The sequence below is a fragment of the Babylonia areolata genome, chromosome 9 (genome assembly GCF_041734735.1).
Source record: "Babylonia areolata isolate BAREFJ2019XMU chromosome 9, ASM4173473v1, whole genome shotgun sequence".
In the NCBI taxonomy this organism is placed as follows: Eukaryota; Metazoa; Mollusca; class Gastropoda; order Neogastropoda; family Buccinidae; genus Babylonia; species Babylonia areolata.
The window spans coordinates 40,553,573-40,579,997 of NC_134884.1; the positions used below are offsets into that span (position 1 = coordinate 40,553,573).

General features: G+C 41.4%; 2 protein-coding genes across 10 annotated transcripts in view; both read right to left on the reverse strand.

Moving 5' to 3' along the window:
* Positions 1-4,604, reverse strand: part of LOC143285444 (chloride channel protein C-like) — a 43,131-nt gene extending 38,527 nt beyond the window's left edge. Inside the window, exons 1-3 of the mRNA XM_076592719.1 lie at positions 4,353-4,604; positions 998-1,241; positions 165-367 (exon numbers count right to left, since the gene is read on the reverse strand). Coding sequence (XP_076448834.1) covers positions 165-367; positions 998-1,067 — 273 coding nt within the window. The 5' untranslated portion in view covers positions 1,068-1,241; positions 4,353-4,604. The remainder of the gene's footprint in view (positions 1-164; positions 368-997; positions 1,242-4,352) is intronic.
* A 4,959-nt stretch (positions 4,605-9,563) lies between these two features.
* LOC143285445 (protein-glutamine gamma-glutamyltransferase K-like) overlaps positions 9,564-26,425 on the reverse strand; it is a 47,119-nt gene continuing 30,257 nt past the window's right edge. For all 9 annotated transcript variants that reach the window (XM_076592723.1, XM_076592726.1, XM_076592722.1 and 6 more), the window contains exons 9-17: positions 25,387-25,564; positions 23,960-24,095; positions 23,222-23,325; positions 21,052-21,167; positions 20,197-20,323; positions 17,572-17,859; positions 14,880-15,040; positions 12,582-12,718; positions 9,564-11,225 (exon numbers count right to left, since the gene is read on the reverse strand). In XM_076592723.1, coding sequence (XP_076448838.1) covers positions 11,057-11,225; positions 12,582-12,718; positions 14,880-15,040; positions 17,572-17,859; positions 20,197-20,323; positions 21,052-21,167; positions 23,222-23,325; positions 23,960-24,095; positions 25,387-25,564 — 1,416 coding nt within the window. In that variant the 3' untranslated portion in view covers positions 9,564-11,056. The remainder of the gene's footprint in view (positions 11,226-12,581; positions 12,719-14,879; positions 15,041-17,571; positions 17,860-20,196; positions 20,324-21,051; positions 21,168-23,221; positions 23,326-23,959; positions 24,096-25,386; positions 25,565-26,425) is intronic.

Consider the following 26,425-nt stretch of genomic DNA (forward strand, 5'->3'; position numbering starts at 1 on the left):
TTAACTGACATGACCTTCACATATTTATCTTTGATCCTGAAGGCATCGCCAACAACAACCAACATATAAATATATTTCTATATATTGAGAGAGAGAGAGAGGGATGGAGAGGGAGATGCACACATACCCACTTTTATTCTTCAATTGACACAAAAAAGACTCACAGCAGCAAAAATGCCAAAGTCATCATCGTTGACGTAGAAGACGCTGTCATCAGAGGGGGGCTCCGTCAGGGCACCGTACTTGGTAATGGTGGAGGACTTGCGTGGTCTGACGGTGACTGAGGCATCAGAGAGGCGTCGGACATCCCCGTTCTGACTGTCGTCATCATCATTGTTCACTTCTATCAAGCCTCCCTGACTGTGGTCTGTGGAAACATCCAACAATGTCAAAAAAGTAAATCTGGGAATACAAACAACTTAAAAATGGGTGTTGTTTTTTTTTCTACTAAAATTATGTTTAACCTAACATGCAAGGTTTCCATGACCCAATGGTGCAGACTACAGCAGGGGTCTGATTCCTGTCCTGTGAAAACTACCAATCCGTACATGCAGAGAAACCAAAAGTAACTGCAGAACTTTCATCAATAATTTCTTTTATTGGTGATATGGATAGTCCATAACCAAAAGTAACTGCAGAACTTTCATCAATAATTTCTTTTATTGGTGATATGGATAGTCCATAACAAGTCAGCATCGAAATAAAATAAAATCAAAATAAAATTATGAATTTTTCTTACAACAATAATAATCATGAGCGATTTTTTTCACCTCCCAGGTAGGGGGAACTTGTGGCATTTACAACAGAAAGTTACACATGTATGCATACATTCACGGGCATCAAGTACTCCAAACATGAACAATGTGCACACAAAGACACCCACACACATGACCAGCAGAAGCCCATACAAGAAGCAAAGCATCTTTCACAGTACACCACAAAGAAAGTGAGGAGGGCGGCAGGTCTACCATGGCTGTCTAGTCACTAGTCTGCTCACCACTTGATTCCTCAGAGGCTGAAGCGGTCTGGTTCTGTCTGTTGGCATCCATCTCTTCAAATGAGATCATGCTCCTCACTCCTTGCTACCTCATCAGCCACACAGGTGGCTGTGGACATCTGGCAGACACACGGCTTCCCTGCGGACTGGCTTGATTTCCCTGACACTGGAACCCTCACTCAGTGTGTACCATGCGCACTGTGTTTTCTATCAGCTTGGATGTTTAAAGAAGTGGAGCGAAGTCCTGAAACACACACATTCCCCCACATGCATGAACATGTATACAGACATTCCCTTGTCCACACCCAGCTGTCGTGCTGTCAATTCCAAAAGCACTAGGGAAATGTAAAACCTTTCTCTTTTTCATGCCTGAACATTTTGTGTATTAGACCATAATAACAACTGTCAAAGTTTACCAGCTGTTCCTTAATTATTGGCAATCTGCGCAGTGAAGTTTCTTTTCAGTTCAATATGTGTTTATAATGACTGGTCCTGTTGTGAGACAACAACAACACAACAAACACCACACCACCGATGCATACACAAACAGAAGCACAAAATGTCACTGAACAATAATGTTTATTTCCTTTCATCCAATTTTTACAGTGTGGAGGATACAATAACATGGAGCAGCCACAATTTATAATAAACCAGTCTGAACTGAAGTTTACCATAGAACAAGCACACGCAAATTTATCAATGACAATGTTAACATCTTGTGTTGTGATCCACAAATGAATTTGTATAGATATATGACATAATCTGATAATGACACAGATCGAGCTATCAGCGATACTTACAATGGGAAAAGAACTAACCCAATTTGCCAAATTTTATAAATTCAGAAAGTTTGAAGAACTGTTGAACAGTAAATTGTTCAGATTTGATGCTGAATGTTTTTAAAGATAAGTTTTTCAAAATAAACAGATAAAATGAGATTGCGTGTTTCTTACAATTAAATAAAAAGTGGAAATCATTCAATCCAAGCCACATTCATTTAATTTATTTTTACAATCTCTATTTTTAATTACCCATAATCATCAACTTCTATTTCAATAAGATTTCATGAAAGCTGTGGCAAATCGATCTGGCAGTTGTGAAATAAACTTGTCTAAATCACAAAGATCAGGTTTCTAGTGTTTAAATTTGTGGCAAACACTAACGCTAGTAACAGTCTTATAATTACAAGTTTCAAGTTCTAGTAATTCATGCCACAATTGAATGATTCCATCTTTTACTGTTTGAAACATATTTAAACACTTACAGTGACACACAGTCACGCACATGCATTCATGCACACACACACACACAAACACACACACCAGATTTTAATTTGTGTACTAAGAGATGCATAATTTCAAACAAGACAAAACACTAGACATAGTGACATACTCCGATTTTAAAAAGAAAAACACAGTCAGTGCCTGTGTTTTACAAGAAGTAAAATAAGCAGGATCCTATTTCACAAAGCCAGTGAATAAGTCGTCATTCACCAAGATTTAGTTACCTAGTACCCAGTTTCAGTTTAAACTAATTCAAGGATGGAAACGTCAGAGTGTGTCAATCAACATTTCGTACACATCTGCTATAAAAAATATTCTAAATTTAAAAAAACAAAAACAAAAAAACAGTCAAGGAAGAACAGATGCCTGACCCATGCATAGATCCAAAGTACACATGTATTATACTCACTCACACTCACTACCAAACCCACAGTCAGTTTCAATGTGAATATACTATTAGAATCTTCTTCTTCTTCTTTGTTCATGGGCTGCTACTCCTACATTCACTCGTATACATGTACACGAGTGGGCGTTTACATGTATGACCATTTTTACCCTGCCAAGTAGGTAGCCATACATTGTTTTCAGGGGTGTGCAAGCTGGGTATATTCCTTTCCACAACTCACCTAATGTTGACATGGATTACAGGATCTTCTGCTTGCATATATATACATATGAAGGGGGTTCAGGCACAAGCAGGTCTGCACATATGTTGACCTGGGAGATCAGAAAAATCTCCACCCTTTAGCCATCAGGCGCAATTACCAAGATTGAAAGTCCAATGTTTAAACCACTCAGCTACTGCGCCTGTCTGCTATCAAATAAGATTATGTACACCATTAATACATTCACACATGCAAGCATATACGCACACACAAGCACACATACAGACACACACACATGCACACATACACCAGCACACGCACACACACACACACACACAATGACATATACACACACATACTCACTCACTATCATGACTTTGACATGCACATTATCATACAATATGTGCATTTCAGACACAGAAGAATCATTAGTGTACTTAACACACACATGTATACACATACACTCACAAACATAATTCCACAAATACAAAATTTGTGCAGACTACATTCGCACACACACAGCTCCAACAATCTACTCACATACACATGCACTCACACACATGCAAACATACATATCAGTCACAAATTGCAGTGTGTTCAAAATGAAGCAGCACTGTCCTTTAGAACTCAGAATGACCAACAGATAGGTATTTGGACAAATCAGTCAACTTAACCAGGCTGCTTTTGCTTGTTGAGGAACATTGCAAAAATATGTGTGGAAGATAGAAATGGTGGAAAATCAACTGGTGAGACACAGTAGAACTGCATAAGGCTTCAATATGAACAGGTCGATGATGAGAAATGCTGGAGCAGCGATCCAATGCATCATTTGACAACTGAGGTGGCAGAATCACACACAGTGCAACATTATTGGAACACAGGCACAGACCATATACCTGCAGCTAACAGCAACATGTACTATCACTGTCTGTACACTGCCTACCCTCCCACTGAATAAAATGTTTTGTGCAACAGAAAACTTACTTGTACGAAAAATGATAGTTTAATTTGAAATTCTCATCAGTCATAGTCAAGCCAGGTCATTATTTTTTTGTTTGTTTTTGTTCCACTGGGTCTGATAGGAATTTTATAACAAACTAATTAACAAAAATGTATTTAAAAATACATAATTATGTATTTCATTTTCAGTTTTCTACAAATGATAGTTGACATACTCACTTTCGTGGGTACTTCTTTTTTTTCTTTTTTTTTTAATAATGCGGGGGTTTGTGTGAACATAATATGCCCAAACCACAACTTGACAGTGCACCCGAGCACTTGTGCTCACCCGCCCACTTACTGATAACACGAGACACGACCTCTGATCTGATTCAGCGATTGGTTTTGACATCAAGGGAAAGTTCCAAAACAAGTTTCTGTCACAGTTACAGTCTCACTGGGAAACTTTCAATAAAATACGGAAACATATAAAATGAGAAATATATTCGTTTTGTGCTGTAAACATACCATACAGAGATCCCACGCGTTCTAATTCTCACGGAAATGAACGTGAAGGTTGTGATCGTGGAACGAAGCTTGCACTGCCCACCTGTCCGTCAGAGGTCTTTTCTGATTCATACGAGAAAAAATAATAATAATAACGTCTTCATCATCATTACAGATATCTTCCAAGTAACAGTCTAACTTTATAGCTTTGAAGGAAAATGTCGGCGACGAGGACTGTAAATGCACTATCTCATGGACAACTTTTTTTTTCAAGTCCTGCCGCCTCCGGAAACATGAAGTACTAAAGCAGACGACAAACAGAACAAGAAGATGCTAAGCTACTCGTCGTCGACGGTAGTTTCGAACTCACTCTCTCTCTCTCTCTCTCTTTCTCTCTCGCACCATTGCTGTTCTGATTTGTACCTACTATGTCACTAGAGCTTTACAGCTAATGACATTAAACATTTCAGTGTTCAGTGTTCTCTCTCTCTCTCTCTCTCTCTCTCTCTCTCTCTCTCTCCGGGCTCTCTCTCTCTCTCCCTCTCTCTTACTCTCAGAAAATAAAAATAAAATTATTCATTCATTCATTCATTTTCTCTCTCTCTCTCTCCTTCTCACTTTGTCGTTCTATCTACTTAATTGCCTCCCCCCCTCCCCAACATCCCCCTTGCCCCCCCCCCCCCCCCCCCCCCCCACACACACACACACACCCTTTTTTTCTCTCTCTCTCGCTCTTTTTTTCTTTCTTTTTTTTCTTTTTTGTTTTCTTTCTTTTTTGTTGCTGCCTCATCATCTGCACCGTTTCAGTGGCATTAATCCCACGCCGCTCATTTAGATTCCCCCATACACGGCCACACCCGGGTTCGTCCGTCGCAGTTCCAACGTCGGCAGTCCACAGGGTACCATCGATGTTAGGTCGCCAGGAGGTCACACACCAGAGGAGACCCTGCACTGCTGCTGAGTCACTTCGGTGGTGTTCAGTGGTGCCGTGCCTGTTCTGTTTTAAAGTACTTAGGACACTACCTACTTAGCCCCCTACTAACGACAATAATGGCTTAGTCGCGGAGCCAGACTGAGCCACGGTGAGCGTCCCTCCCAGAGTGGAGACCGCCACCACATCCCTCAAACAACAGCCCCCCATGAATCTGCCGAAACTGACGACATTGACAGACTCACCCCAAGCACGGAAGTGGAGGGGTATCGAAACTGAGGTCACCATGAGAGCAGGGCATGAAAGGCCACAGACTTTGAGACTCAGATTTTGTTTATATTGATGACGATGAAGGAGGAGGAGGATGACGATGATGATGACGATGTTGCTATGGAGGTCCATTTTGGTTTGGGACTGCGTGACAAGGCTGTACTCTACGCTTCCTGTCATAATGATATCCCGGCGTTAACCAGGCCCGAAAGATACAGACACTTGCAGTGTTGGTCAGGTAATTAGAGCAACACACCCAAAGACGCATCCTTGAAGTGGATGACACTCGACTGTGTGGTCCCAGTCTCCCCATTTAAGCCCACAGCACACTCAACTCTTGGTAGGAGCCGGCCACGGGCCGAAAAACCCACCTCCCCTGGGATTCGAACCCGCATCCTCCCAGCCGTCAGTCCGCGATGCTAACCACTTTGCCACAGCGGCTGGTCTCTCTCGCTCTTTGTCTGTCTCCGGCCCTAGCTCTCGATCTCTTCACATGCACACAGACACAGACACCGTCACACACACACACACACACACACACACACACACACACACACACACCTCTTCCTCCTACCTCTCTTTTATTCTTCTAATGATTTTATCTTATATGATTGCATTATGATTTCACGGATGTGCGCATACACATGTTTTGTAATGTATATTTCTTTATATTAATAGGCGTTATAAATCTTATGTAACGTCATTTCTGTCTTTGTCTCTCTATCTCTGTGTGTCTGTCTCTCTCATTCAAACTCTTTTTTGCTCCCACAACTATCTAAATGGCTTTATTTCTATTACTGTTTTTTGTAACATGTGCATGCTTATTTTAGTTCTTTCTTTTATCATTTTATTTAAGTTTATTGATTAATCAATATCTTGACCTATGTTAATTTTCATTTTTTGTACCCCCTCTCTCTCTTTCAGTCTCTCTCTGTCTGTCCCCTTATATCTCTCTCCTCTTATTCTCCTCTGTTTAGTGTTGTAAATGTCAAATTACCATTCATGTATCCATGACTATAATATGCATGCTGTACTGATACAGTATAATGACCCCCCCCCCCCCTCTCCGAGTCAACATACCACCTTAGTCAACAACAACAACAACAAAACCACCTCATTTTTACTGCCGTTGTAAAGCTTCACTTCGTCTACTGTACTCTTCAATTATTTACATTGTTTACGTCTCGACTATTCTCTCCTTGTTGGATTCGGCATCACTAATATTAGCAAAGCCCGCTCAACTGACCCTCACTGGCCGAGTCATCATGCTTATAGTTACTGCTGACTCGTCCTGAACTGTTCGTGCAGCCATGCCAAGAGGCATTGTTATTGTTCATATCATCTACACCCTCACCTGTCTCCTGACCCCACTCTTCTTAGCTGCCCTATGTCTCCAGCATCCCCCCCCCCCCCCCGCCCTCCACAAAAGAAAAAAAAAAACCACCATGGCCCCACATCAGTTCCCCTGTGGTATTTGTGAACAAGAAGTGAAATGGCAATGCAAGGTCATTATATATATATTGTGACAACGAAAAGTGTGCCATCTGGTTCCACCGTGCATGTGTCTGTGTGGACTCGCATGAATGCATTCTACTTGGCAGATCCAACGTTCAGTGGCTGTTCCCCCAGATGTGACAGTATGAATGGTGATACCTTCACCTTCAACGACTTCGAATTGTCATGCTACAACAGTATCACATCCCAGACTGACAAGCAGAAAAGTTCTCCGGAATCTTTTTCCACAGATATATTCTCCCCAAACTTTACCAGCAGTCCATGCCACAACTCTGCTAACAATAGCTCACCATAATAATAATAATGATGTACATTTATATAGCGCCCTTTCTCTCCAAGAGCTCAGGGTGCTTTACATGAAAGAAAAATATTACAAGTTACATAAATCATTCATGACCACCCCACCCCCCCTCCCTGCACCACCCCCCTCCCACACACATACACATATTCTCTCCCTTTCCCACTCTTCATACATCCAATGTGAGCTGACATGGGTGGTGTTGGAGAACAAGGAAGCTGAGAGTGTTTATAGATAGGTTTTAAAAAGAAGAGTTTTTAGTCATGAGCGAAAAGCAGAAATAGAATCAGATGCATGGTTCTGTTGAGGAAGGTTGTTCCAGATGTGAGGAGCAGCAAAGAAGAAAGAACGTTCACCATAGGTTCTTGTATTGATGCGGGGAATTTCAAAAGGTAACAGTCAGAGGGGAGCCAATGGGGAGCCAATGTAGAGTGCGGAGGTGAGGAGAAATGTGATCAGTACGTGGGACTGAGAGTCAGACGGGCAGCACTGTTTTGATGGTTTTGAATTCGCTGAATAATATTATGTGGACAGCATATGAGAAGAGAATTACATGCAGGAGTCGATTCGTGACAGCATAAAAGCAGAAATAAGAATTTAGTAGTTTCAACAGAAAAGTACTGACGGATAGAGTTGATGCGATGAAGTTTACAATTGACAATGTGTATCAGATTTACTACCTGAGCGTGCATGCTGAGGTTTGAGTCAAGAATGATTCCAAGGTTCCTTGCTGATTTAGAAAACTGAACTGTGGGAGGTGGCCAGTGGGGGTGAACCTGTATGTATATATGGGAACTCAGAATTATTTTACTGCAAGGCCACCAGCCTGTTTGCAAACAGGTACATACATACAGTTGGGACACACAAAATACCAAAAATAAAGGGGGTAGGGACCAATGTCATGGACACAACATTTCACAACTGAAAAAGTAGACAAAGATTTTTAGTTTGTGACATTTCCTGGAGTATCTTTTAGGTTTTTGAAAAATTATATAATCATGTCATTTCTTCTTCTCCCTCTTTTTTAAGGTGTGATAAACAAACATTGCCACAGAGTGAGTCATAAGCCTGTTTTCATTTTGTAAAAGTGACGCTAAGTCTGTGTATTCATTTACGTTTCTGAAAATTTTCACTTGGAATTCTTCCTTGATTAAATGATACATTGGACATGCTAACAGAAAATGGTGTCCATCTTCTACAGCCTTGCAGAAAGGGCAGGAGTTTGATTTCTCTGTGTATCTTTTGTCCAAATTTATATCACTTATGCCTGGCCTAAATTTATCAAAGACAGTACGAAACTTAATGATAGTACAGATGTACACATGGGAGACAGAGAGAGAGGGAGAGAGATGAGAGAGAGAGAGAGGGTTAGTGTGTGCTGAGCTGCATGTGAGCATTCATGTGTGCGCTATGGAAAACAGACACACAGCTTTTCACACAGAAAATGACATACCTATTTCAGTACCAGCATTATACATTGAAAGAAGAAAGAAAACAAAACAACACAAATCCCAATTCACACACACACACACAAATTGAACAAGACAAGTTTATTACAGCTCTTTATTCTTAAAGAATACACAGAGAAAATAAAAATTACAGTCTTGTGAGCACAACAACAAATGAGATCACAATATATAGATCCTTTTCTTGTGTCATGAAACATAGTTCAAAATAGAAATCATAATTTGTTATGACAATAAGAATTTATGATAAAATCTTGAAAAGTTATCTGAACTCATGATGACAAAAAGACTTTACAACGAAAACCATTAAATGCTAAAAACAAAATGGTCTTTTTTTCCTTCACTTTTTCCAGTAAACATGGCAAAAAGAAACAAATATGTAGGCTCTTCATAAAAATAAAGTCTATCTGTTTGTCCAATAAGGTAGAAAGGTATGGGTAATATATGACCTATACAAAGACATCAAAAGGCAGAATAAATTCAGCTATTTCACAGCAGCAAATCCATAAAGAGGTGAGCATTAGCAGTTGAGAAAAATGATATAAGTAAGCAAAAATGTTACATGTAGCAAACAGTAATAATAATGCAGGGTGACAGTTCTATAGTCTATAACAACAGTCATTATACCTCCATAAGATTAGCAAATATGCAAAGCTATAATCCACATACTTCTATAAAAAGAACTGAGAAGGCCACTATTGTTCACAATGAAAACTTATAATATTTTGTACTTGAATAAAAACAGAACGACAACAGAAGGTTTACATAAAAGCAAAGCAACTAAATACTTTTGTACTTGAATAAAAACAGAACAACAGCAGGTTTACATACAAAGCAAAGCAACTAAATACACAACATCATCTGTCTCCCTTCTGCCCCCCCACCCCCGCTCCAAAATATGATGCGTGAACATGGTGTGGGATAAGGGAGTGTGGGGGTTTTATCAGTAGCTGCTGATTTGATTTGGTATTCAGTTATATGTATATTGGGTTCACAAAAAAAGTTAAAAACCACATGGGAACTTGAAGTTTTCTTCTTCGGGGCATGGTGAGATGATGCTGAATTTCCGGCAAACAGCACTGTATGCTGCCAGTGTAACAAGCACCACTCATAACCAGAGGTGCTTTCGTGTACACAAACTTTAAAAAAAAAATTTTTTTATACAGAAAATGACAACTAATGTTCATAAATCATTGATCAACTGTAGTTTTTGGGTGCAACCTAAATTTTTCAAGCAGTTAATTAATGGTGCACATGTACCTGAAACAGCCGTTTGTATGTACAGTGAGAGCTCAGTGGTAGACCATGTGCAGTCTGCTTAATTTAACCATCTCTTTTTTTTCTTTTTAAAAAAACAACATTTTATGAAAATATTCTGCTTGCATGAAGTGGTCCTTAACTTTTTGTGAAGTGGTGTGTATATATATATATATATATATCAGGAAGGTACAATGAGTGGCAGTGCATGCTTCATCGTCAGTGAGAATAACCATACATGTATAATATATTTCACCTGTGAACACAAATCTTCCAATGGCCAAACATTAACGCCCCCAAACAATAATATATGAGCAATTGGATTTAGCTGCCTCTTTGCCCTGAATGCAATGAAAACAAAATGTCTCTCTCTGCATTGCCCTTGTCGCAACAGAAACCCATTTCTGGGAGAGGAAGGCAAAAAGAAGCATTCCAGTTCAAGACAATAAAGCCTGGCCACAACCAGAGCACTGGCCTAGAACTCCCTGCAATTTAATTATAACTTTGTCTTTTACAGCACCATGGTCGGTTGCCTGTGGCCAGGTAACTTACAAAAATCATTCTATCTTTTTTTTTTTTTAATTTGTGGCCTTAGTAGCATGCAAAATCACATTACACAAAGTTCCTCGTTTTTTACGTCTTTTTTTTCTTTCTTTGTTTTTTTAAAAATTTTTTTATAGGCCAGACAACATCAATGCATCTGTGAATTCTGTTCACTAATAGCTTGTCCATCCGAAAACTTTCCTGTATCAGTTTTCGTGATGAACGCTCTGAAAAACACACCGAAATATGCTACAAGTTATGAAGATACTTTCGGTTCTGAGTTCAGAAAAAAAAAAATCTACTACACGTGTCCAGAACGAGAGAATGTTAACCAAACGAACGTGCAGCCATTATTGATTAAGCGACATCCTGATCACATCATACACAGGGCTTTAAACAGCATGAGTTTCCGCTCAGGGTCAAGGGTCAAGGTCAGAGTGCTGGGTCACTCGGTGTCCATGGGCTGGATGTTGCGCTTGACCTCAAATTCGCAGCTGCCGTCCACCCCAGACAGCTGGTCTGAGCTGAAGGTAGCCTCAATCTCCCGTGTGCCTGCACGGCGAGGTCGGATCTTGAAGGTGTAGCTCACTGTCTCATCCGGCTTGATGGGCTTGCTGGCAACAAAAACAAACAAACAAAATTGTAACATATTGTGCTGCATCAAATCTTGTCACAACAGATTTCTTGCTGATTTTTTCAGCAGAACTTTGCCAGGGACAAGCCTTTTGTTGCTGCGAGTTCTCTTATGCTTGCTGGTAAAAAATACAACAACAAACACTACATGCTGTATTACACTGTATCGCATTACAATCTTGTCTCAGCATATTTATCTGTGTTCATTTTTCTGCAGAACTTTGCCAGGGACAAGCCTTTTGTTGCCGCGAGTTCTCTTATGCTTGCTGGCAGAAAAACAACAACAAACAAACACAACATGTTGTATTATACTGTATCACATAATAGTAAGAATAACTTCATTATCTCATTAAGGGTTTGTTTGTTCTTTAGTTTAACATCTTTTCACTGTAAGTGATATTAGACGAGGGAAGGAAAAAAAATCGAGTGGGAGGAGGGGGAGAAGGAGTGGGGCGGGGAGGGGGCGGGGAATCTCATTAAGAGAAATTACATCAGGTGCAGCAAAACAAACGTAGACAAAAACATAAACATGACTTAATTAAAAAGAATCAATAACACAGAAGACATTAATATAAAAAGTATTGCATACATAATCACTTCATTAAAATATTGTAATTAGTCATCATTGTAAACACACTGAAATACACCAAGGCTAACATTGCATGTGTTGTATTGCACTGACATTAATTGAGATAAGAATAACTTTACATTACATCTTGTCTCAGTATATTTCTCTACATGATTTTTGCAGCAGAATTTTGCCAGGGACAACCCATTTGTTGCCACAAGTTCTCTTATGTGCATGCTACACATATGGGATCTCAATATGCAGTATCATCCGAATGACCAGCGTACAAACCACAACTCAAGGTTTAGTGCAGGAGAAAAATTATAGGCGAGAGTGTAATTCAATCCCATGCACTCAGATTCTTTTGCAACCTCAGTGGATGTAATGCCATTGGGCCACCACACCACACACAAACAAGAGAATTAAAGTTTTCATGAGACATGTGTGATACCCACTTTATGTGACAAAGAAATCATGACAAAAAAGCATTAAAAAAGATTAAAAAAAAACCCCATGCATGTCTGTGAATGTGCATAAGTGCGAGCACATGCATGAGCATGTATATGTATGAGTGTGTGATGTGTGTGTGCGCGCGCACAAAACTGAAATGCACATGCAAACAAAAACATGAAGAAAATGCTTACATGTGTGCATATATATACGTACATTCATACATATGCAGACAACTGTTACTTCAAAATACATCAGCATCAGTATAATCTCTCCAACTTAAATCTTTTACAACTGATCACATAAACAACAAACTCACTGGAACTCATGCATGTCAGCCGACACGACAGACGCCCCTTCAAGGTGGATAACTCCGCCGGTGAGATTGATGTTGAGGGGGTTGGTGAACTTGACTGTGCCCTCGTAGTCTGTCCCTGTTTTTATCTCCTCAGGAACCTGTGGTATGCATGGAAAAATGTGACAGTCAGGTCTCGAAATACCCACCCATCCAACTGCCCAGGATATCAAAACCTTCTAGCAGACAAGGAGAAAATTAATATTCTCTTTGCTTGTCCCTTGGGCAACCAATTTTTGACATGTTAGTGAAAAGAGTGACTGAGCAGTCAATTTCAATGGAGATCAACTGTGTGTGCATGCTATCTAATTTTTGCTGCACCATGTCTTATGCACCCTCACATTTACTCGGCTGAGTTCCACCTCCACAAACAAAGGACAGCGGAATGTCTGGATGTGGGTGTAGACTGGGCCATATTCTTCCTCCTCTCTGATACTGGTGAGACACCTCTGGTGAGTGTGCATGCACAAGAGTTTGAAAGTTTTAATATGTATTTATTCATTTATGTATTTATCATTGTTGCTTGTAGCCCAAAGGGACACATCAGGGCCAAAAATACTAGGCTATTGCTACAAATATAGGCCTGTGTTTTTGTGGTGCAAACAGCGTTACGCAGACTTACAGCTACTATTAACTCACTCGCTGCCAATGTCCGCATATGCGGACTTGGATTTTAAAAAGTCGTGCTGTCGGAGTGACGCGTCGGATGCGAAAATCAAAAGCAGATGTGATATCTTACGTCACCTCTGGTCAGCTTTTCATTCACACACACTGCGTGTGTGTCGCGATAGGCTCAACCACAGTTGATAACAAAGCGTGCCCCCTGTTAGCTTTGTAAGTTGTTTGACAAGATGGCGTCACGGTGAAGTGTTCGACACGGTCGGAGAGGTGAAATGTTACTCAGCGTCGAAGATGCTTTGGAAATGATCCAAACTGAAGGCTCTGATGTCGAAGGAGATAATGTTGATTCTTCGGACAGTGAATTTGAACCAGATCCCGATGAACTAGAAATAGATTCGGCCGCTGAAGAGAGTGTTTACAATGGAGAGGAAAGTGAGGAACATGTGCCAGCAGATGAGACAGACACAGACGACGAAACCACTGAGGAAACGGACGATTTTGCAAGTGTTTTCACCAGTGATTGGACTGACACTTTTTCCTTTTTCCCTCTTACACATCCCTTCACTGGCATACCAGGTTTGTCAGCTGACTGGCCAGTCAACACCCAGCCGGTTGAGTTTTTTTCTTTGTTCTATGATTTTCATTATGTAGAGACAATATTTTTTTTGTATGTGTGAATTTCAACTTTCTTCACCACCTGTTCATACTTCATTGCATGCACTAGGTCTTCAGTTCCTCAAATAGTGTTAGAATGTGATGTGGAACATGTTGGTGTACCTTTCTGATGGGTGCAAAAATGCTAAAAAATACACAAAATATGGATACTGCGATAAACATCAAGATGGTGAGTAAATACTTTGATTTTTTGCACACATATGGAACAACATTCCTTGCATACATATACTAAATATCAATTGTCTGGGTGTTTATTTGTTTTTTTTACAATTTTTTCCCCATCCTATACAAACCCTGGGTTTTCAGGGATTGGCAAGGGCAAAAACTCTTGGCATGGAGTGAGTTAATGGAGTAGTGCATGTGTTCAAATGGAACACAGGAAATGTCAGAAGTTTGTTCTTTCAAGGGGCTTTAAGTCTTATCCGAAAGACTAGCACCCAGACCACCACTCAAGATTTAGTGAAGGTGCGGAGGAGTAAAAAAATCTCCAGTCCAAATTATGTATAATTTTATGTGTACATATATTTCAGGCCTGTCATGCCAACACTCAGCTTATATCACAGATTGACATAAGCTTACAGCTGGGCCAACAGCAAAGTGAGAGCTGTATGATCAATGGTTTTTCCACTGCAATAGGAAGTCATTTACAGCTAAGTCTTCTGTGAAGGACTATGACTCTCAAACTAGGAGGCAAGACAGCACTTGTTCTTGGTGCTGCAGCCTTGGGGGCTAGCTGGCCTTTGGGAACCATCCCAACGCCGACTGTCCTGAAACAATGTTGGCCGAGAGAGTGGAGATGTAGACTGGGCAAAGACTCTCCACAAAAAACAAACCCCAGCCCAGATAGTCGGGACAGCAGTTGCCTCCTCTGTTGTTTTGATGGTCATAGTCAAACATAACTGACTATCATACATATACATACATGCATGCAGTAACCTGCGAAAGAAGCTAAGCTCAGTCACTCACGGCAATCTCCAGCTCTGGTTTGTCCAGGGTGAACACACGGGTGGTGACAAAGTGCTGCTTGGTGGCTGACACAGTAAAGGCGGCAGACAGCTGCAGGCAGGCCTCAGGGTTCAGCTTGCTCTGGTACTCCTTGGCCGTCGCCTCCAGCTCCACCGTGCGCTCTGAAATCATCATAACCATGATAATAATCATAATGATTGCAATAATCTCAACACATTGTATACATATTGCGCATGCTCACAGAGTGTATTCTGATTCCATAAAATCTCATCATCAAAACTCCAAGCATATATATCATAGTTGATAAATGTGTTTTTAAAACAACTATGGAATATGAAAATCTGTGCAGACATGGTTACCAAGAAAAGAAGGCTTTGAAACAAGACGCAAGACACAAAGCTTCGTGCTTTATCCAGTAAAGGAATCATGAGGAGAAAAAAAAGAAGAGATAAAAAAAAAATCGTTGAAAAGTGCTCTGTAAGATAAGCTTGGGAGAATAAATTGAAAAAAAAAAAAGGCATGCAAGCAGGATCGAACCACGCATGTTCAGTTACGATGCAAGCAGACTTATCCACAAGGCTGCGGCACATCTGACGTAAAAGCTAAATTTAAAACTTAAAAAAATGTTGACATTTTCTTCTTCGTACGATCAATAGATATGATTGTAGTGGACGTAATAACGCCGTTTAAATCATGTTTTTTTGTGTTTTTATTATACCTTGATTATTCTTTTATTTCAGGTGGTAAAGGAGATGTTGCTATCTCCTTCAAGCACATAGCAACACATAGTAGATCTCTAGATCTGCACAAACCAGTCTACAATGGGCTAAAAGAAACGACTGATTCAATTTTTCTTTTATGTTCATTCCAGTTAATTCTACTTTCGAATATCTATATGCAGTAAATACATCGATGGTGCAGTTAGTATCATTGTAAGTGTTCTGTCAAAAATTTGTTTCTTTCCTTTTAATTGTGAACAGGAAACGCGAGGTCATGTCGTCTTTAAACACAACTTACCTTCTAGTTGGCCAATCTCAGCGGAAAGTGGTTTTAGAATTTTCGGATTTCGGAACACATCTCAACGAAAAAGGCTGTTAATGATTCGGAAATATGACTTAAACTGGGAGATTTACAACCTGCTATTGGTATGACTGTGAAGATTTTTTTTCATACTATGTTTAAGCCAATTTTAGTATTGGCAGACAAATTATTTCCAGAGAAAATGGTGATGTTAAAGTTTATCACGGACACACAAACACACACAGACCACACACAATTGAGTCAAAAACTACACTTTGTCAGATTCCTCCCTCCTTCTGTCCATCAATGTATATGCTTCATCAAGAGACAGCAAGTATGACACCCACCCCCCATCTTTCATGTGCGCATAAATACACGCATCTGTAAGTGAAGCCATATTTCACATCAAACACACGCAAACTCACACACACACAAACATAAAACAACTACACTTTCAGAAAGAAAAAAAATAATAAAAGGGTGGCGCTGCACTGTGGTGACATGATCTCCATGGAGAGAGAGAGCAGCCTGGATTTCATGCAAAAGAAATCTATTGTGAAAAAGGTAATACAATACAATACAATACAATACCCTGACTCTTTCCCATACTTTGTCACACTCAAGCTCACTCTACCACAATCCAGTTGCCCACCATCCACATAGCCACACAGTAAAACATTACAATCCAATACTTCTTTGTTCATGGGCTGCAACTCCCACATTCACTCGTATGTACACGAGTGGGCTTTTACATGTATGACCGTTTTTACCCTGCCACGTAGGCAGCCATACTCCATTTTTTGTGGGGGTGCATGCTGGGTATGTTCTTGTTTTCACAACCCACCAAACGCTGACATGGATTACAGGATCTTTAACATGCCAGTTTGATCTCCTGCTTGTGTATACACATGAAGGGGGGTTCAGGCACAAGCAGGTCTGCGCATATGTTGAACTGGGAGATTGGAAAAATCTCCATCCTTTTCCCACTAGGCACCATTACCGAAATCTGAATCCAAGACCCTCAGATTGAATTCTAACGCTTTAACCACTGGGCTATTGTGCTTGCCCGAAGTAATATAATATACAGATAACTTTTAACCCCCCCCCTGCCCTCCCACTCCCTTTCCCCTCCGCCCTCACCTTCCCCATAGTCCAGCTCCAGCTGATAGGCATTGCCCACCACACTCTTGGTGGACACTCCAAAGTAGAAGGTGCTGATGAGGGCCCACCGCCAGCCACCCCCACCCCACTCCTTGTCCACCCCACAAGATGGGCGCAACAGCCGAGTGGTCAAGCACTGGACTTTCAATCTGAGGGTCCCGAGTTCGAATATCAGTGACGGCACCTGGTGGGTAAAGGGTGGAGAGTTTTCCATGTGCATACGCAAGCAGAAGACCAAATACACACATTAAAGATCCTGTAATCCATGTCAGTGTTTGGTGGGTTATGGAAACACAAGAACATACGCAGCATGCACACCACTGAAAGCGGAGTATGGCTGCCTACATGGCGGGGTGAAAACGGTCATACACGTAAAAGGCCACTGGTGTACATATGAGTGAACGTGGGAGTTGCAACCCACGAATGCAGAAGAAGAAGTTCCTCCCCCCATCCCTTTCCATACCCCCTCCCCCCAAACTTCCTCCCCCCCCACACCCCCACCACCCCTCACCTTCCCCGTTGTCCAGCTCCAGCTGGTAGGCGTCACCCACCACCCTCTTGGCAGGCACCCCAGTGTAGAAGGTGCTGATGATGGACATGCGGCCCTTCACCGTCCGCCTCTCCCCGCTGCGGTTGGTGACCTTGAGGGTGGCCTTGACGTCCTCACCGATCATCACGCTGTCGGCCAAGGACAGCTCGAACTTGACGTCGCTCTTCACGTCCTTCTTGTAGATGTTCTTGCTCGACAGGCGGCTGAAGCGGTTGGCGAACTCCACAACACGACGCTCGTCCTGAGAGCCTAGTAAAGAGAAAGTAAAAGGATAATAAAAGGAGGAGGAACTTTGTTGAATGTCCTGTTACACATCTTGGTGACTGACAAGAGAAGACAAGACAAGAATAATTTAATCATCTCATTCTGAGAAGTTACGTCAGGTGCTGCAAAACAAATGTAGACAATTACTCAATACAAAAACATAAACATGACTTAAACAAAAAGAATCAATAACATATGACATTAACAGGAAAAAAACACAAAAAAACAAAAAACAAAAACAAAAACAAAAAAAACAAAAAAAACTATTGCATATATTCACTTAATCAAGATGTTGTTATTCATCAATATTGCAAACATACTGAAATATGTAGACATTGTAGACATTTTGTTGAAATATTATTTTCATATTTGAATCATGTTGTTTAAAAGGTAGGAGAAGAGGGGGACCTTGAATGGTTGAGTTTGGGGAAAACAGGGTAGATGGCAGGTGGAATCAGAGATGAGTATTTAAAATAAAATGGAAGCACAATTAAAGAAAATTACTTTAAGAACTTCATAAAGATAAGTCGTCAATTCAACAACAGAAACAACTGATAATGGATACAAAAAGTCAAAAACATCAATGTTCCAAGTGAGTTGTAATGACTCACTTTTGTGCAGGTAAGGTTTTCATAAAAAAAGACAGAGAAAATCATCGATCAGGATATCTACAGTTCAGGAAGAGACGCTGTTTGACATTCAGGGATCTACAGACTAGGGAGAGATGATATCTGACCTTCAGGGATTTATAGGCCAGTCAGAAATGCTGTCTAATCTTCAGGGGATCTGCAGGCCAAGGAAGAGATGCTGATCTACAGGCCAAGGAAGAGATGCTGATCTACAGGCCAAGGAAAAGATGCTGATCTATCTACAGGCCAAGGAAAAGATGCTGATCTACAGGCCAAGGAAAAGATACTGATCTACAGGCCAAGGAAAAGATGCTATCTGATTTTTAGGGGATCTGCAGGCCAAGGAAGTGATTCTGATCTACAGGCCAAGGAAGAGATGCTGATCTACAGGCCAAGGAAGTGATTCTGATCTACAGGCCAAGGAAGTGATTCTGATTTGTAGGCCAAGGAAGAGATGCTGATCTACAGGCCAAGGAAGAGACGCTGATCTGCAGGCCAAGGAAGAGATGCTGATCTACAGGCCAAGGAAGTGATTCTGATCTACAGGCCAAGGAAGAGATGCTGATCTACAGGCCAAGGAAGTGATTCTGATCTACAGGCCAAGGAAGAGATGCGATCTGACCTTCAGGAGATGTACAGGTCAGGAAGAGGTATATGACCTTGTGGGAATCCACGGGCCAGGGAAGAAATGCTATCTGACCTTCAGGAGATCTACAGGCCAGGAAGAGATTCTGTCTGATGTTCATGGGATCTACAGGCCAGGAAGAGATGCTGTCTGATCTTCTGATCTACAGGCCAGGAAGAGATTCTGTCTGATCTTCTGATTTACAGGCCAGGAAGAGATGCTGTCTGATCTTCAGATCTACAGATCAGGAAGAGATTCTGTCTGATCTTCATGGGATCTACAGGCCAGGAAGAGATTCTGTCTGATCTTCAGATCTACAGGCCAGGAAGATATGCTGTCTGATCTTCAGGGGATCTACAGGCCAAAAAAGAGATGCTATCTGACAGGACTCGCCCCCTTGAGCAAACCCAGCCTTCACTGATCCAAGACCCAAGCTCTGAACAACTTGATCTGAAGGGCTTTTTTTTTTCCAATAGGATGTTAAAGCCTGAACCGGACTATAAATGGCGGGCGATTTGAATCAAGCCAGTTTCTCACCAGAGTCTGACACTGTGACGTCGGTGAAGGTTTATTCAAAATAAAAGCCTAATAAAGCTACGGTTTGGCTTCATTTATGGCAGAGAGCGAGATTTGCCTAGCAGCTTCCAATCTAGACCTGAATTGACTTTGGAAAGTACAAAATGTGTCAGCTACATGTAATACAAAATTTGAATGCAGAGAAAAGGGGCGGAGCTAGAGCCGTCTGTGTTTGCGCTAGACGTGTCTGTCAGATAAAAATAGCACCAGCACGTGGTACTGTCCGGTGAGAATTGGAAAGCATGCAGACAGCCCCTCGACGTTGGCAACCGTAAACGACCACATTGTTTGTAAAACATGCAAACGGAGAGAAATATGACGATCTACTAACCTACCGGACACGTGCTCGCGCTTTTTATAGATAAACTCCGCCCCTTTCCCTTTTATGGATAGGCTTTAGTGCGCATACGCAACCGAAACCTTGCTCTCGGGAGTTAAGACTTTAAATAATGAAACTCTGCTTCATGCTCCTGTCCATGCTTGCAGTCTGACCTTCGGGGTATTTGTAGGCGAGGGTGAGATCCTCTCTGTCGGGTAACCCAATGCTTTTGGTGCTGATTTTTTTGCCCACAGCATGAGAGTTGATGTACACCACCTCAGAGTCCCCGTCCTCGTTCCTCTGTACACACAGAGCAGATAATCAGCTTGTGTGTGTGCATGTGTGCATGCGTGTGTGCGCGTGCGCGCGCATGTGTGTGTGTGTGTGTATCTGAATCTAGAGAGAGAGAGAGGGGCAGAGAGAGTACATGCATGTGTGGGTGTGTGTATGAGCTTGTGTGTATGGATGTGAGTGTCCATGTATGTGTGAGTGTGTGTGCACAAGCATGCTTGCCATGTTTTGTATGCACCTACGGCAGACACAATAATTTCCACTCCAAGTCTCTGTCTGTGTGTTCCAAGGTTCAAACACTCCACAACTGGCTTTTTTTTTTCTTCTGTATCTGGACCTTACACTTGGAATGAGCTCCCTCTTTTGCTTCATCAAATATCTGTCCTTCGCTCTGTCATGTCTGACCTTAAAACCTACTTCTTTCTAAATAACCCTACACAGCCTTCCCCTTCTTCCAGGTCTACAATTTCTCTAGCTTTCTGTTTACATGTATTTATAGTCTCGTCTTTCTTCCGTCTGAATCAGAGCTGTGCAAGCATGTGAATGACTGGTGTGTTTGAGCTTAGATTTATCATTAAGTCCTGTACAAGGTGTGTGTGTGTGTGTGCGCGCGTGTGTGCATGCGTGTGCGCATGAGTGAATGAGTGTAAGCGTGTGTGCGTGTTAACCCCTTTTTGTAAAGCATATGGAAACTAGGCGCTATATAAATTCATATTATCATTATTTTTTCTTCTCACCTTCCAGTACACTCTGTCTCCATTGACCTCGCTGAAGACAAAGGGCACATCGTAGTTCAGATACACGTGACCCTCCTTGATGGCTCTCAGCGGAGCTGGCCCACAGCGCATCACTCCTGTACACCGTACCAAAAGTAACACTGATGATCATCTTGACAATGGGCCAGCCAAAACTGTATCACCATCTGATCTGAACACCTGATCATAAGTAACAGTAATTACGATCATAATCACCATAATAATGGGCTAGCCCACACAGCGCCACTCATGCACACAGCAACAGTAATGATGATGATGATGATATCATCATAAACGGGCTAGCTCACACTGCGTTACTCCTGCTAACCACACCACGCAGTAACAATAATAATGATCATTATAATAGTGGGCCAGTCCACACTGCATTACTTCTGCTCACCGCACCACAAGTAAAAATAATAATGACAATGATAAAGATCATCATAACAGTGGGCCTGACCTATACCGCATAATGTCTGCACATCGCACCACAAGTAACAATAATGATGATCATAATAACAGTGGGCTGACCCACACGGCATCACGTCTGCACATCGCACCACAAGTAACAATAATGACGATCATAATAACAATGGGCTGACCCACACAGCATCACATCTGCACATCGCACAAATAACAATAATGATGATCATAACAATGGGCTGACCCACACGGCATCACGTCTGCACATCGCACACAAGTAACAATAATGACGATCATAATAACAATGGGCTGACCCACACAGCATAACGTCTGCACATCGCACAAATAACAATAATGATGATCATAACAATGGGCTGACCCACATGGCATCACGTCTGCACATCGCACCACAAGTAACAATAATGACGATCATAATAACAATGGGCTGACCCACACGGCATAACATCTGCACATCGCACAAATAACAATAATGATGATAACAATGGGCTGACCCACACGGCATAATGTCTGCACATCGCACCACAAGTAACAATAATGATGATCATAATAACAATGGGCTGACCAGCATTGCATCATAAATCCCCTTAAGTGGGGGACACAGCAGTACAAAAGAGACCAAAATGATGATTTTTCATGATTTGGGTTTTTGATGGATTTTGATTCTTGAACATCTCTTCTATCATATGCATAAGTTTTTTCCACTGTAATGATGTCTTTAACAATGAAAAAATTGCCAATAAAGATTGCTTGCTGAATCACGAAAGTGTTTATTAATAATTTTTTGTTCAATTTCAAAGCAAGTCGTCAAGTTTCTGGCCTTGACAACATACCTTGGACTTGCTCAATGATGAGTAAACCTACAATCATGAGACTTTGCATGATTGTTTTATGACATGCTATTGAAGTTTTGTCACGAGTATGTATGAAAACATTCTCTGGGTTTTAATTCATAGCAGTTCCAATCTTTTTACCCACTGTAAATTTTGAGGATTTTGCAATACCCAAAATTTCAAAAATTCATAAAAAGTACAATAATTGAAGAATCAACACAATCTCACGTGAAAATGAAGATAATGTCTTTGTGTATCAAGTCCACATAGCAAAAAGTGTCTGCATGCACCACATGGACCACAAACCCGATTTCTTTGATACATTGTTTGGTGGCCATTTTGATTTGTTTCCCTGAAAATGGGTATTCACAGAAATTTAAGAACCCTTTTTTTTGTGATCCACAAGTGATGTTACATCTAGCAGACAAAAAAGAGAGAGATATAGTCGGAGAGAAAAAAAAAAAGTCGTTATTTGACTGTGTAAATATGTGTGTGTGTGTGTGTGTGTGTGTGTGTGTGTGTGTGTGTGTGTGGTGTGGTGTGGTGTGTGGTGTGGAGTGTTATGGTGCGTTATGTTGTGATGAGTTGTGTAGTGGTGTGGTGTAGTGTGCTGGTGTGGTGTCTTGTGTTGCAATGAGTTGTGGTGTAGTGTGGTGTGGCGTGGCATGTGGTATGGTGTGTTGTGTTGTGGTTTGGTGTGGAGTGGTATGGTGTGGTGTTGTGTTTCAGTGTGTGTGTGTGTGTGTGTGTGTGTGTGTGTGTGTGTGTTTGTGCATGCGTGAGAAAGGGCATGTTTTCTTTCTTCATTTTTTTCTTCTTCAAATGTGCATGAAATACTGATCAATAAACAAACAAAACAAAACCATGCCCTCTGTCACCTTCGCTGAGTTCTTGTGGTGTAGCGTCATGTGCCTGCCAACCATCGTAACCCTCTGGGAGGTCCTGACGACGGAACCATGACTCGTTCCACACATGGAAATTCCTGCAGTGATGTGCACACACACACACCTTTATTTATGGTTTCCAAGACAAATGAATATGATTCTAATCCAAGAACTGTATGATCAATGGTTTCTCCACTGCAGTTGGAAGTCATTTACTGCTTAGTCTTTTGTGAAAGACTATGACCCTGCTGTCTTGACGGTCTTAGTCGAACATGAATGACTATCATACAAAAAAAATTCTACTTCATACATCCCCCCCCCCCCACTTCCCCCTGCACCACTCCCTACTTTATTTACAATTTTTATGACAAATGAATATGATTCTTCTTTTGATTTGCACACATACAAACCTTGTAATACAGGGAGAAACAGACAGACAGACAGACAGAGAAGCAGACATGACGACAAGGACAGGAGACATGGCTGTATCAAATTTTGTACTGCGATATGTTTAATTGCTGAACCTTGGGGAAATGGGAACAGTGCAAGCGTGTATGTGAGTGTTTGTGTTTTTGTATGTGTATGTATTGAGTGAGTGAGTGAGTGGGTACATGGACGAACTGGGAATAGGCAAACTGGGGTCAACAATTTGGTGATAAGCGAACTGGACATAGGCAAATTGGGAATAGGCAAACTGGGATGATACCAGATGTGAGCCTGTCAGTCACTCACCACACGGAGTCGTTCATCTCACTAATGGGCTCCCCGTCTTCATCCACGTAGTTGTCAATGGTCATGCTTCCGTCACAGTCGTGGGCCGACTCAAAGTTGGTCACTGACCGCGTCGGGATTCCCAGAGCACGCAGCACTGTCAGAAAGAAAAGACCTACAGGCTGGATCAACCAATCAATCAATCAATCATGTTGCATATAGCCCAGCCGACCTGCCAAAACTTTGTTAAGCAAATTCCACTTACTGTTTAGTGAAAAAGGAAACTGTTAAAACTAAAATCCTTATTCCCTTCTATACACATTTTTAACTAGAACTGTGTCAATGGCTACGTAAAATGATTTTATCTCTTGTGAAAAAAACAGAACTTAGAAAGAACTTCTACATTAAAGAAAGTTGTCTACAGGTGGGGAAAAGAATTTGACAACTGGCAGGGGAAAAAATCGGGTCTATTGCTAGAGGAAAATAACATGTTCAGCTAATATGTGTATTTGCTTGTTTGTTTAAATGAGCTTTTTATTTTTAGTTTTTTGACACCACTCTTTTAGTTTGTATGGTGTGTGTAAATGATACGCCTGTGTAATATCTCACTGCCCCCAGTGGGTTCATGGAATAAAACTTCTTGACTTGCCTTGCAAAGGGGACATTTCAGTCTGACTATCTGTCAGGTCTTAAAACAAGTAGAAAAGAACATAAAATAATGCTAAATGGTCAGTTAAAACAACGTTTGAAAAAAAAAAAAGATGTTAAAGATATTGAAAAAGCACAAAAAGTCCTACTGAATCCATACACGTCTGCTTCAGTGCACTTATAATTTCAATCAGGTTATGTGTTTTAACACACAAAAATAAATCTCACACACACACACATACTCACTATTTCACCAATGTCTGTTTCAATCCACATAAAATACAAACCAAGTTACGTATTCACACACATAAAACATACACACATACACAAACAATTCACTCAAGTCTGTTTCAATCCACATACAAATTTAAACCATATTATGTCTGCATACATCTGATAATAAATCGCACAAACATTGGATGGACATGGTGAAGGTCTCCACTCTAAGGGAAACGCTCACTCAGTCTGGCTCCCAACTAAACCGTTACTGTCAGTAGGGGGCTTAGTTGGTGGTGTTCTTGGTACAGGCACCACCAAAAAGACTCAGCAGCAGTGCAGGGTCTCCTCTGACGTGTGGCCTCTTGGTGACCTAACATTGATGGTTGCCTGTTGACTGTGTAGGCACTGGGACCACAACAGACGAACCCAGGTGTGGCTATGGCTGTGTATGGGGGAACTGGGCATGAGCAGTGTGGGAGTAATGCCACTGAAGCGGTGCAGATAATGGGGCAGTGAGAAAAAAAAATCACACACACATACACACACACACACACAACAACACCAACACACAAACGACTCACGCGTGGTGACAATGCCGGAGAAGACCCAGCACTGGCCGTAGCGGACGGGCTTCTTGGTCTCCATGAACTGCTGCAGGATCTTGACGCTGCCGGTCCAGGCCCAGGGCACCGTGCTGTCCTTGGGGTACTTGGATGTCCATCGCCCCTCCAACACTCCATTGTCGTCATTGCTGTTGGCCTGCACAGCACAAACATCATCAGAGAGAGAGAACAAGAACAAGAACAAAATTTTAATCTCCAGGCCTCCGGCCCCTAGAAAGAGGTCAAAAGTACACAATATGGTGATCACGCAGTGCCAACAAAATGTAAAATACATACTAACTTAAATCTGCAGAACAAAAGTGCTTCTTGTGCATAGTAAATTAATTCTAACTTTCATCATTGTTGTCACAGAATTCCTGTCGTATCTTAAGGGCATTAAATATATAAATGCAGAGTTTACGAATACTGTAAACAGAACCATTCTTCAGCAAGTGAACATACGAGTGACCTTCAGAGTTCAGATGTTTTTGCTGCAGAGAGAGAGACAGGGTTCCCAGGTGGTGGGCATGAAGCCAAAAAAGGACCTTTAAAGGACTTTATAAGGACCTCAAATCAGTTTAAAAGGACCTTTGCCGACATGACTTTACAGTACACCCCAATCTATTTGACATGCAGAACAGCAGACACTTACCTCTCATAAACGGAAGAACAGCTAATCCCATTTGACTGTCGTATTTAGTCTTTGCAATTCACGTCACTGTAGGCTAGGCCTAAGCAAAGCAGCAGCAGCAGGCGTGACTCACAGCCACTGTACCACGCTTCGCGTCTGCCACCGAGCAGAAAGCACACTACTGTTAGGGCCTAGGCCTATAGGCTGTATCCTCCTGCAGTAAGTACTGAGTTTCAGACGATCGCGTCGGCATCTTTCAACGCGCTTTGCAACTTGCGGTTTTGGTGTCGAAGGTGTTTCAGTTTCGTTCTCAAGTCTCTTTCTCTTCATAAAACAGGACTTAACAGTACCTTTCAAAAATTAAAAGGACCTCCTGATGAGTTAAAA